We start from the raw sequence: 13,548 nt of genomic DNA, 5'->3' as shown, positions 1-13,548 counted from the left end.
ACACAAGGTTGCCCACTCCCTTCCCCTCCCCCTCACAATCGAAAATCAACACTGAGGCATCAGGGGTTATTGACCATGTTACAACCAGACATCCTTGTTCCAGTATTTCCTCAAGCCTGTTCTATATGGACATCCTCATTATCAAAACTATCTTGATAAAAAAAGGGTCCTCCCAATAGAGACTACAGTATTGTGAGGAAGTACTTAGGCATCAGCTCTATGGCTGGCTTCACTGTTTCCTCAGGAAGTAAAGGTTGACGTGACCTCCACCCCCTACCACCACATTGCCACTCCAGTCACAGGGTTGCAATTACGGCCGCTCCCCATACAAAGGCAATTCCTCAAGTTGCGAAAGTCTACAGACTTCTGGTAATCAACTTCCTATTATGATTGCTGATGTTTCTTCTGGACATAACGTTTGCTAAGTTTTTAAACAACAATGTCCTCATGAATGACAATGACAGGCACACCCACATAAACACAAAATCATGACACATGACAATACTGATAATAATCTAAATCTACAGTGCACAGAAAGAGGTGGTCACTCCATTTCTGAGCTTCGTTTCTGTCTACTTTGGTGGATTCAAAATGGAATGGAAATGTTTTAGGATAATGTAATCTTTCTACCCAATCTAGTTTCACAAGTGACAGATATATAAGAGTTTCCAGTGGCCAATAACAATGTTCACTATAAGTGAACTCTGCTTTCTTAAGTAGCAAGAGCAGTAGGCCTGCAGCAGACAAGTGCAATTAACATAAGTCACACACATGGAAATTGGTCAGTCTCAAAGGCTTACTGACCTACTTATGCGTCATGTCAAGCCCACAAGAGGCTATGCACCAAGATGCATTGCATTGATGCCAAATGATGCCTAGTGAACCAACTTGATGAGAAGTTCCAGACGGTAATAACCGGGTGCAAGATGTTGCATTGCCCATCATCCACGCAAAACCAGGAGGCACAACAAAACACAAACATGCATTGACGCACACTCTTCAGAGACACTGAGTGGCCACAACAGTCTGGAAGTCTAACTGCATAATTATCAATAGTTGCAAACAAATGATTCACAACACACGACATGACCCTGCTTCGATTGACCAAGCAGACTTGACAAAGGCTACATGACATACGACACATATGACATTGTGTCATGACATTCTTGATAACGTAACGTTATGCCGCATTATTTTCTGACAGAAATTGTTTCTGAGATTAATGGAGTTTCACTGCAGCAGGCTAGGTTGGTGATTACGGGATATATTGACAGACCAGAACAATGTCAAAACAAGTTTACTGGATAAAATTAAACAAGACAGACTCGTTGTAAAAGCACGATGATTGTAAATACTTACTGAATAGTGGTAGCGTATGAATGACACCTTGAAGTCTTGCTTGTCAGCAACGTGTTGCATAGGGTAGATTGCTAGCTAGCAGCTCAAAATGTATATCCTTGCAACCTCACTTTAAAGAGTCGCTGGATATTGCTCAAGGTCCACCTCGCGGAAGCATTTGCATCGCAAATATCCGCGAAGAGCGCTGCTATGCTCTCCTATTTTGCAATTATCAGTTAAATGGGTCTCGACGTCAGGTCGCACCGCTACACTGTAGCCATCGGTCCTATCCTATCAGAGTATGCTATGTATCACGATGATGTTGTCTGTGTATCCAATTCCAGCTACATTGCTGGCTTTTCGTCAACCATCATCGTTTGATTTTGAATTCCCCTCATCGTAGTCTTACTGAGCCCACTACCACCTGTCTCCGCCTTTTTGGCTAGATATGTTACAGAAAATAATATATCACCGGACACTTGATCTATCCCTAGTGCTGGTTTGCTAAATCTAACGGGTCTGGATAGTGTAGCGTAGCGGAGTATACGGAAAGCTCTGCGCTCACTCGCATACGCAATCCTGATTGGTTGCATGTTGTGTCCATAAAGAAACTGATCGCGCAAAGGCCCTACGGATAGCTGGTAAATGTAGGCTCTTGTGCAAATGCAAATGGTCTTATGTAGCCTAGGCTATTTTGTGTCTGAAATCTGAAAAACAAAAACCATGTCTTAGTTTCATAGCATTAGAGGCCATTGATTGACTATAATATGTCCATGCATTATATGAACAATCCCTATTTCATTCCATGTATGTAGCCTAGGCTAGACGGTTCACTACTTTTACAGCACTGCAACATCCATCAACTGTTAACATGAATGCTGAGACATAGACTATGTCTGGAATATAGTTTTGATATAGGCTAGTTAACTGATTAAGCCATTGCCATGGGACATATAGGCTACATCACATGAATGCTTTGTGATTGTCATTCTGGGGAGGCAAACAAAGTGTGATATAGGCTACACTATAGTACAGGGATTGTATATGCCTATATGATGTGTAATGCAGTGCAAAAGGAAATGGACCTACTGTTATACTCATAGATATAGCCTACTCATTACCTAGGCCAGGGGTTCCCAAACTTTTCCACGACAAGGCCCCCCAAATACCACTAGGTTCTGGCCAAGGACCCCCTTGATGTGTTATTAAACCCATCAACAATGCTACGGCAAATGTAGAAATACATTAAGCTAATCCTAATAATTATTTTAGCCACAAGCACTTCGCGATGGAGCAGTGTGTAAAAATTGCATTTGGGGCTTTCTGCTAGAGAGCTATCACTTTACTATTACTCCCAGTCATTATCATGGAAAATATAATGTTCAGATATGCGACAAATTATTATAATGGCATTGTATAACAACCCTCATAGTAATAGGTATATTTTACCCCCCCCCGCGGCCCCCACTTTGAAAACTAGTGACCTAGGCTACCTATCAGATCACTGTCATGGCCTGCATGGCCCAGCCTTTTTTTTACAGCCTACATGTCTCAGCATAAAGCCACCATAGACAGACTGACAGACAGAGAGAGAGAGAGAGAGAGAGAGAGAGAGAGAGAGAGAGAGACTGAACTTGTGTATTTCTGTGATTGTACATATCACCCCAGTCAATCAGGCTTTAAAATAGACAATAGTGCCATCTGCTGTTTACTAGTCAGACAAGGAGGTATGTCTGTCTATCTATATCCGTCTATGAGACAGACATAGCATATGTGAGATGGTGTTATCAAACGGCTCTTCATCTAGATTGTCTCTTCCTGGCTTTTCATTAGGCATTTTCCTTCACCTTTGACTGAAAGAAATCAGTAAAATACCATAAAGTGCAATCTTTTCTAATGATTTTCCAGAAGCATAATGTTGAATCTGATTCTTGTTCGTTCAGGACAAAAAACTTTGATAGCCTTAATAATAACATGTGCCTTTAATTAAATGAAGACGAGCAGCAGTAATCTAGCAATGTATGTCTGTCAAGTCAAGTTAAGTCAAGTCAAGTTTATTTTTATAGCGCATTTCATTCACAGAGGTCATTCAATGTGCTTTACATGGATTATTATTGTTATTATTTTTTGGTTACAAAACCAAACAATAATAATAAATAAAAGCATATAAGGGCAATATAGTCAAATAATAGTTCAAAAGGTAAAGATCATAATAAAAAGAAAACACAAGGTAAATGATGGCTACATGATGGCTACATGTTTGCACTGATTCGTAGGCCTGTCAAGGTGCATGCTGCAAAAACACATGAAGATGCAGAGGTAAACAAAGATAGAGGGGTTCAGAATGAGAGAGCTGATGGAGGAGATGAGTATTTCAAACAGGGTGTTCTTTGTGTGGGATGCCTTGTTCTGGACTAGTTTGTTGAAAGTTTTGGCAAACTGGCAGGTTTGTTGAACACAGCATAGTCTACAAGGAGTCAATCAGCTGTGAGAATAAACCATGTTCAAGAGTTTGGGGGGGGGGGGTAAACTACAGGAGATTTAGTTTTACGGTAGATTCGTTAAACTACAGGAGATTTAGTTTTACGGAATATTTATGAGTGATGTTGAACTGCTTCCATTTGATGTTGCCATGTCTGCTGTTTTTCCCCCTCTGGTAAATAGTTTGAATGTTTAAATTCTGTTTTCTTGTTAGAGTGTTCCATCCTTGGAGTGGTCTTCTTTCATCACACTGTCTTGGGGAATATAACTAAACACAATTTAATGTCTTTTATGTTGTTTGACAAAATGGTGAACATGGAATAAACTAGGCCCAAAGACTGACAGCTAACCATTGTGCCATATGGATTTGAGGTTGAGTTTCATTTAGGATATGACAAAGTCTATGCTCACTGCGTTCACTGCTCCTATAAACCGTATTAAATTATAACTTAACTAACTAAATTATAACTCAACAAAATTCAATCTTATTTGCGCATGACAAATGTGTCAAACTTCCATATTTCCTCAGGGTGGCGCTATAACACATCTACTAAATCCATCTGAATTTATAGACAGCCCTCATCGGTTTCCCTAGACCTGGGAATGGTTTCACCCAAACAGGTAGGCTATAATAAACTGGGTTGCCACGCCACAAGTTCAGTGCTGATCAGTTTGAGCCAGTCTACCGATTCAATCCGGATAAAGGAACGCAGAACGAGATAGTCATCTCACTTTGGACACTTGTTACTTTGTCTACATCTTTAGATATTTTTGAACCAAGAAGACACAATGATATTGACTCAATGAATATTGGGGAATATTTCATGAAAACTTAACACGAGCAATTAACCAAGTCGCGTAAAAGTCTACGACGGAGACGAAGATGAATTCAACAATGTTCAATCAAACGGATGGTGGATTCTTTTCCAACCGCACTGAGGAAATCATATCATGTTGTAACTTAACATCAGTGGTTACTGACAATGGATTTGTGGCAGCCGCCCCGGACGAAAGAAGTCTTTTCATCATGCGAGTTGTCCAAATAGCGGTAATGTGCGTCCTCTCACTCACTGTAGTTTTCGGCATTTTCTTTTTGGGTTGCAATCTTCTCATCAAGTCTGAAGGGATGATCAACTTTTTGGTGACGGACCGCAGACCCTCCAAAGAAGTTGAGGCCGTAATTGTGGGTGCATACTAACGATATCAGACCGTGAATGTGGACTCAAAAATCACTCCAACAGTGGTCATGGGATGGTCCAGAGATTATTCGGAGCCTAACCCCACGTAGCCTACATAGATAAATGAACATTAGTAGGCTAGTATTCGCCTTATTAATGCGGAGGACGTTGAACTGTCACACTTTTCTGGCCAAAGGTTGTTGGTTCATAGCAATTAATGTGGACTAATCAAGGCAATTTAGCCTATACTCAACTGCCCATGCATGACAGATGAACTTAGCTGACATGGAGGACCACTTTATTAAACCAGCGACACCAAGGTGCACGCGCGGATGTTGTCGCACACAATCGTCCAAGTCTTTTTATCAAGACCATTTCCTTTGTAAACAACGATTTAAAGAATGAATGTTTAAACCTATAAAGCGTATTGTTTCTAGAAGTTTACGTTTTTTAAACATAGATGTTTCAAAATTGTAAATGGGAAGCACAGCACGGATTGTTAAAATGTTCATGTCAATACAACCTGTCATGATTGTTTTATAACTTGGTCCAGTAGAATAGCCCAGGCATACAGTCTGATTAAGCAGCATTTCTTTCGAACGTCGGTTGCGCGCAGCCGTCATCAGGACCACTGTTTGCATGCCTCTATAATTGTCTAGGCTGTTTAAATATAGCATTACATTAATTTGTGTTCCTTGTTCGGTTCTGTTCCATTTATTATCGCACCGCTGCTTTCTCACAAAGTGAGTGTTGATGATGACAGGTGTACAGTATTTAAACAGTGTTTTATTTGTATTTTATACTGCTTTTATCATTTAAAGCCATTCTTTCATTTTGTTGATTGGATTTATTCTTTGCATAAAATAATACTACATATGTCATTTGGCTGTTATTGGTATACCACAAACAATTAAATATTTAATGCACAATCAATATTCATAATGCTCCTTGTGAATGTTAACATTAACTCGTATTGGGTGACTCCCAAGCTTACAATTGACAAGAGCTCTGTTTCTTTGAAACGTACACATGCATGACTTGCTTTTTGAATGCAAAGGGTGGAGGTAGCAGGATACAGCACAATATGTTTCCAGCCAACAAGTCACCTGTGGTTGGTGCACATTTAAATTGCCCTGAGTTGTCACACACTGTGCTTTAGCAGACAGATCGATCAGATTGTCCGTCACTGTTTTCAATTGGCCCATTGGCCCATTGTTCCTGATGGCATGATGAGAGACCAGGGAACAAGCCGTGTTAGAGCAAATGAACACTGTGATCAACAGAATACAGGACAAAACACCAAGTGACCCAGACTGAGCTAGATATGCATAGCTCTGGATTGAGTCATCCGTGTCCATGTACTTTCAGGGAGCAATGATACTGAAATATCTGTGTGTGTCATTCCCCCATACAGAATACATAAGACTGTATAGATGTTATCCTTTTCAAATCACACAGGAGTCAAAATCAAACCATGCAATATTTTAGAGTGGTCATGTTGTTTGAAGAGGAAAATGGTTGTGTACATAAACATACAATATACATGTATAAGCATCACTGATAAAGTAAGACACTGCAAGTAATCTTTCTAGATTATTATTATTTAGCTGGGTCTACATGAAGGTCTCTGAAATGACACCACTGATAAAGTCTTTTATAATTGATTATTACATAGGAAATATGAGAGCCCTTTCAAATGTATATATGTATGCCTAACACGCCAACAAATTATATTAACCGCATATTTTGAAAAAACTATCTTGACTTGGCATATAATCAAGATTTGGCATCTCTTTAATCTCAAACGCTTTTCATATTAATTAACATGCAGGATAAAACTGTTGATTAGAGTTTGTCGTGGGTAGAAGTGCCTGCTTCAAATTTACAAATGGATGACTAAATTACCTTAAATAAATTAGTAGTGTGTATGTGAAATTGACTCCCTTAAGCAGGTTGAACCTGTCACAGTGGCTGTGCTAAAGTGCTATTAGAGAGGTTTTGTCACCATTAAAGGGGCCATGTGTAATGTCCGCCAAAAAAACAATTCATACTCCACATTCCATAAAAGATGGGGGCAGTATACCTCCAGAAAGTGAGTTGGTCTACCCTCGAGTAACAACTGAGAAACGTGTATTGCAGTTTGGCTGGCGGTTACGTTGCCCGCATACCACCTCCGATGGCCGAAACTGGTATTGACACCTGTCGGGCTGTGGCTAGTAATTTAGGATGCTAATTCAGGTTGATATCTCTGCAGCACTATACCTTGTCATTTTTTAAATCACATCATCGCCCTTATTTCTTGTCATTCTTTTGATGTGTGTAGCTCATTTTTTGGATATTTTTACCTCAATTCTTACACATGGCACCTTTAAGTCTGCTGTTATTTGTTTCTGCACACCATAGAAAGTCCAATAATGTTTATTATTTTGAGGAGGCCTTTTGATTTACAGGAAACACTGTGTAAGATAAACAAATGTGCTTAGTATAAACAAATGTGCTCAGGACAAACAAATGAGATTGAATAACCTTTCTTTCAGGGTCTTGTTAGATTTAGTTTGACTGACTGTTTGGTGGACCACCATGAAATACTGTGAGCCAGAAATGTACAGAGTGCTCCATCTACACAGGTGAATCGGAGTATACCCTTAGGTGACAATTATGGGTGCAACTTCACTAAATGTCACACTATTCTGAATGTGGGTAACATGGTAAATAGAAGGTTTAATTTACGCATGATACAACATCTCTTTGAGCAGCAAGGTGTAACTATAATCATGATAGAGACATAATGTTACCTTTTCTGTTTTTCCATGTTTTGAAAAGAGGCAAAAGACAAACGTCTACTTTAAATCTAGATTGCATATTCAAAAGTTCTCTTTAATTAAGCCAATCATTGGGTAATTATGCTAGATAACAAAGTGCCTCATCCCTTTACATCTGTATTCTTTGTTGACACTCAATACTTTGATTACAGCTGAGCTGACCAGACATTATTTATTGGCATTGAGATATCTTACAAGAGCAAGTGCATGTGCTAGTTCAGACATATAAGAACATGAGCTTGCATGACATTCAAACAGCCCCCTCTTGAATGCACTACAAAGGCACGACTAAATAATAACTCCTATTTCCACCTATCCCATCATGAAGCACTGTAATAAGATGCTGGTGTGTGTGAGAAAGCAGCCAGCTGCAGAATGAGACAGAGGCTGAGAGAACGACGGAGAGTCAATAAGAGAGACACACTGATAAAGGTGTTCTAATGTCACACTGAGTCCTGTCCTGCACCCATTGATACCAGGGTAAAAAAAAAACCTTGCATTGAAAGGATGGGTGGTTGTGTGTAGATTTCATGTGCAGTTTATTCCATTTCATTTCACCATTTTAACACAAGTTGTAGGGCAACCAAAATGGCTTCTCTGCATTCAGAGACAAAAATCTTTCCAAAAAAGAAACATTCCACGTGGGTTTCAGAATGTTAATTGTTGCTTGAATGTTGTGTGTACAAGGCCTTGTGGTTTTATAAAAGATCAACCTGAACTGCTAAACACGTGTCATATCTCACTGAGGATGTTTTACCTAATTGATTGACATCTCACTCCAAAATAGCATGTGCCTAGTGAGGCATTTTGGCACCCTAGTACCACGAGGTATTTATCTCCTCAAAAGAATGTGGCCAAGTTCAGAAAGAGTTTTTTTCCCGCTCCATTTCCACATATTTAATAAAGGTTTGACAGAGGATGGACAGGCATGCCATTTTGATGTTGACAGTGCTGTGTTATAGCCTATGTAACCCCTGCTGTGACAGGGCCTCTGTCAGGGCCTCTCCAGAGTGTTGATTATGGCCCGAGAAAAGTCCCTTTGGGCCTCGTCTGTCTCGTGTCCCATTGGCTGAGAGCGCAGCTGCTCGGCGGAGGTGGTCAATGATCTCGATTGCGACTGACAGCTCCAAATTGCAGCATGACAGACACAATCATCTCCACTGTTCTCTCCCTGTACCTCTCTAGCAGCAGGGCTCACTCTGTAAAGCCCCTGCATAGAACACTGGTCAGGAGCCAGGGTGAGTCTGTCTGTCGGTCTCTCGCTCACTCTGTCTATCTGTCTGTCTGTCTGTCTGCCTGTCTTACTCTCTTTACCAATAAATACTGTCACTTTATGACATATTGATATCAATTGATCATATTGTTGGAACCGCATTAAAACATAAAGTTTATGTTTTAATGCGGTTTGACTTAGGCAATATAAAATCCGTGTTCCCTGGCTGTGGGGGATAATTTTATTACTCGTCTTCTCAGCATGGGTTCCAGTGGCGGCATGAGTCACATCTCAGAATGTTGATTGTGTTTACCCCCCCCCACACACACACACAATCCATGAAATGTTAAAGGGATTTGGTATCCCAACAATACTGTTGTGTATACCTTCAACTCCTAGCCATAATCCTCTTTTGTACGCTGTCACAATTCTATCAGGTTGTGATAAAATGTAGTGTATGTCTACAAGGCAATACACACAGGCTTTTTACATACGGCTTGTGGCTGTTCACGTCATGGTGCCGTGCACGCAGGATATTACATTCTGTTTTAAAATATCATCTACCAATATATTTCCAAAAGCCCTTTTCCTTTTTTAGGGGTAATCAACACTTGTTACCACAATGTGGTAACTATGTGGAGTCTATGTTTATTTTTTGTAAGTTGCAATGAATAGCCCAAGTGATTCACCAAGGGATTCTCTTCACTGATGGGTCTACCAAATTAATTAAAACATTTGTATTAAAAAATGAAAACGATATTTATAGTGAAATCCATTCATGTCTTAGTCTATTGCAGTGGGCTACTTCAAGGCAGGTTATTCAATGGAATTTGTCTCTGTTCTATATTTCAACAAAGTGGTGGGCCTAACGCGGAGTTTTAGCTACCATTGTTAAAGCACTATGAAGCATGCACTGCTGTTTGTGTAAAGCATTACAGTGAACAGATGATTCAATCCATACTTGTGTTTAGTCTGAATAAACACTGATACAGAAATCGTGTTTACAGTTTTTCATCTGGTCAGTGTGTTGTTTACACGTCGGATTTCATAGTTTTCCGTTTTGTTTATCTAAATCCATCAGCCAAAGAAATTTGCACTCAACAGAATGACATCTCCCCTTAACCCAAACTAAAACAGTGGATATATTCTACCTTCAAACTCATATTTACATTCCAAGGACCACAATATTTAGTTGTCTACCAGACAGTTTATAACGGTCATTGCTGTTATGCTCCTTCGAGGTCACAGTATGAAATTTGAATGGCAACTTTGAGGAGAGCTTTCCCCAAACACAGAGGTGTTTAATGGAGCCATGCATTATTCAGTCCTGCCCTATCTTAATGTACAGGGCCCTTGTGGTCTTAGCCTGCAACTCATCTATATTTCAGCATTTGTGTAGAACAGCAAGAAAGCCGACTAGTTTGGCTTCTGCAGGTAAAAAATTAGCGTGTCAAGCAGATGTCACTCACACACAAACACCAGTCTGGCTCTGATATTACAATGTAATGCAATGTAATTAAAAGTAATTACAAGGTTACCTTGGCTCAAACCAAAAACGAATACATTTGTAGTATTTTTATAGACTTGTCAAAGGCATTTGATACTGTTAATCATTCTATTTTATTGGAAAAACTGCATAAATATGGCTTTCAGGATCTTACATATAAGTGGCTAAGTAACTATTTATCTGATCGAAAACAGTTTGTCTGTGTAAAGGGTTGCAATTCCAACATGGCTGGATTACCCTGTGGTGTTCCACAGGGTTCTATCCTGGGACCTTTATTATTTCTTATTTATATTAATGATTTGGCCAATGTTTCTAACCTTCTTTCTCCTATTATGTTTGCAGATGACACTACCTTGATTCTTTCACATTCAAATATCAGTGTTTTAATGAAAGAGGCAAATGCTGGCTTATCTGCATATGCCACTTGGTTCAAATTAAATAAACTATCTTTACATCTTAAAAAATCTAATTTCATCATTTTTGGAGGTAAAAAATTATACCCTAATGACATATGTAAAATTAAAATTGAGTCTACAGAGATACCGCAAGTTTCATCAACCAGATTCTTGGGAGTTATTGTTAATGAAACCTTAAAATGGAAGGATCAAGTAGACTGTGTTAGCAAAAAAGTAAATAAATCAATTGGGATAATTAGGAGGGTCAGTCTCTAGAAATTGCCTCCTCACCCTTTATTATAGTTTAATTTACCCATACCTTTCATATTGTAATTTAGTGTGGGCAAGTACTTTTCCTTCCACTATTCACAAATTACTGGTCCTTCAAAAGCGTTTTTGTTAGAATTGCAACCTGTTCTGAATGGTGTGCTGCATCTACTCCGTTATTTAAAGAATTGAAAATCCTTACTGTGAATGATATTAATGTACTTCAAACCTGTGTTTTTATTTATGAAATATATAGTTGTAATGGAAAGATTCCTGAGCACTTTAAGTGCTATTTTAAAACTAATTCACAGATTCACTCATATGGAACGAGGCAAGCTAATGATTTTCACCGTCCTCAACTTAAAACATGTCAAGCTCAATTTTACATACATTATAGGGGTGCTAAAATATGGAAAAAATGTTCACATCTGGCCTTGAAATGTTTTACTACTAATCATTTTAAAAGATGCCTAAAGGCTAATTTAATTGCTAGTCTATAGCTGGTTCTCCTGAAGACTTCTGTCATTGTAGTTTCTTCTACTGTAGTGCTTACACTGTTTGTTCATACTTTTTCTTTCTTTTTCTTTTTTTTTAATTCCTTTTAATTTATATTGTTTAGATACTTTTTGTGGCTCTTGTTGTTATGTTACTTTTTTAGGTGGAGGCCTCATATACTGCCTCTTCCTGCACTGATTTATTTTCTTTGTTTCTTCTCTGATTCTTTCTTTTTACAAGTGCTAAATAAAAAAAAAGAAAGAAAAAAAGAAAGAAAAGAAATTATGTTAGTGCTGTAGTAATTATGTAGTGCCACACCACATATAAACCCCATATAACCGAAAATATTATGGTTTTATACATTTATATTTGTGCAGTCAACAGAATATGAAGTTTTCACTTTCACATACATTCACTTATGAAATACAACACAAAAAATGAAACAATTAACTTTTTATCAGTAAACCATAAATGATCACATAGAGGCACAGCAAGGGAGCAGCACTCTTTGGACATCTCATGTTGTCTCTACGCTGTCGCCATCTTCACCTCTCTGTCCAACTCAGGCCTGTCACTATCGCTTATGTGTCGCAGTTATGTATTTTTCATTGAATGCTGTGAGAGGTCTTATTTCCAGACAGTAATGCCGGGAGCTCTTTGGGCAGTGCAGACAGGCCATTGCACTGCCAGTGACAACAGCCCTCTAAGGACACCTTGTGGGGAAGTTTGGTTGGGGGTGGTCAGTTTGTGTGTGTGTGTGTGTGTGTGTGTGTGTGTGTGTGTGTGTGTGTGTGTGTGTGTGTGTGTGTGTGTGTGTGTGTATGTGTGTGTGTGTGTGTTGGTGAGGGGGTGGGGTGCAGCAGTCTTAGGAGTGTACCACAGGTCCACTACCATATCACAAATGTGCAGTGAAATATGAAAGGCTTTTCCACGCTTTTGTGATAAGATGTAAGGCACTGGCTGATGACAGATTCACACAGAAAAAGCTGGACGCTTACTCAGCCTCAGTTACGCAGACAAAAGCTGGATGTGGGAGCTTCATTCATCTCAGCTTTCCTCATTCTTCAGGGTGAAAGGTGACTGCTGCTACCTTGATAACATGGCAATCTGACAGACAGTTTCTACTCCTGCAAACAGCATATGAAATGATTATATGATAGAATATGAATTATTGAACTCTTACCTTTGCTTACCATTTATCGTCGATGAAATCTCAGTTTCTTACTCGTTCACATTGCGTGTTTTCCTGTGTTTCAAAATAAACCAAATGAAATTCACTTTGGCCTCATTTGAATTCATCCTCTGCCCAGATTACAACTTAAACAGGCCACTGTTGGCCCATGGGAAACTAATTGAATGTTTTTGCATATTGAAGCTTGATTTCATGAACCGAAATAGGATCAATCCTGTCCTAGCTGGCCCACTCATTCTGTTCAACTTCCATCCATCTGTTTGCTGATGCCATACTCTGGAGAAGAAATCACTAATTACACATATCTAACATGCTAAAAGCCATATGACCTTTAAATTCAAACAGTTCAGTTCATAAGTCAGTGAGGCATCTTATGAAATCGGATCCACAATGATTAAATGTTACTCATTAAAGTTTAAAGGGTAACACTTTACTTGAAGATATCTACATAAGAGTGGCATGATACTGTCATAACCCTAACACTAACCCTAACCAATCGGGCCAGTGCACATTTTCTAAACCTAACCCTAACTTGTCATAACAAAAACCGAATAACACTTAACAGAAGTGAGTGACAGCGTTATGTCATAAACATTTAAGACTTGTTTATAATGTATATGACACGTTCATGACAGTGTCATGTCACTCTGATGTAGATAC

General features: G+C 39.1%; 2 protein-coding genes across 4 annotated transcripts in view; one reads left to right on the top strand and one right to left on the bottom strand.

Annotated features, from left to right (window-relative positions):
- The window catches only part of galnt13 (UDP-N-acetyl-alpha-D-galactosamine:polypeptide N-acetylgalactosaminyltransferase 13), a 36,860-nt gene extending 34,985 nt beyond the window's left edge, over positions 1-1,875 (bottom strand). For 2 of the 3 annotated variants that reach the window (XM_042080733.1, XM_042080724.1), the window contains exon 1: positions 1,360-1,875. The gene's annotated coding sequence lies outside the window, so the exon portion shown is untranslated. The remainder of the gene's footprint in view (positions 1-1,359) is intronic. The other variant, XM_042080737.1, reaches the window with a different exon arrangement.
- A 2,611-nt stretch (positions 1,876-4,486) lies between these two features.
- rprma (reprimo, TP53 dependent G2 arrest mediator candidate a) lies at positions 4,487-5,875 on the top strand. The gene has a single exon (XM_042081023.1). The coding sequence runs from the start codon at positions 4,703-4,705 to the stop codon at positions 5,015-5,017; it is 315 nt and encodes a 104-aa protein (XP_041936957.1). The 5' UTR covers positions 4,487-4,702; the 3' UTR covers positions 5,018-5,875.
- The last annotated feature ends 7,673 nt before the right edge of the window (positions 5,876-13,548 follow it).

This window comes from Alosa sapidissima, chromosome 2 (genome assembly GCF_018492685.1).
Source record: "Alosa sapidissima isolate fAloSap1 chromosome 2, fAloSap1.pri, whole genome shotgun sequence".
In the NCBI taxonomy this organism is placed as follows: Eukaryota; Metazoa; Chordata; class Actinopteri; order Clupeiformes; family Clupeidae; genus Alosa; species Alosa sapidissima.
This window is presented reverse-complemented; position numbering and strand designations above follow the sequence as displayed.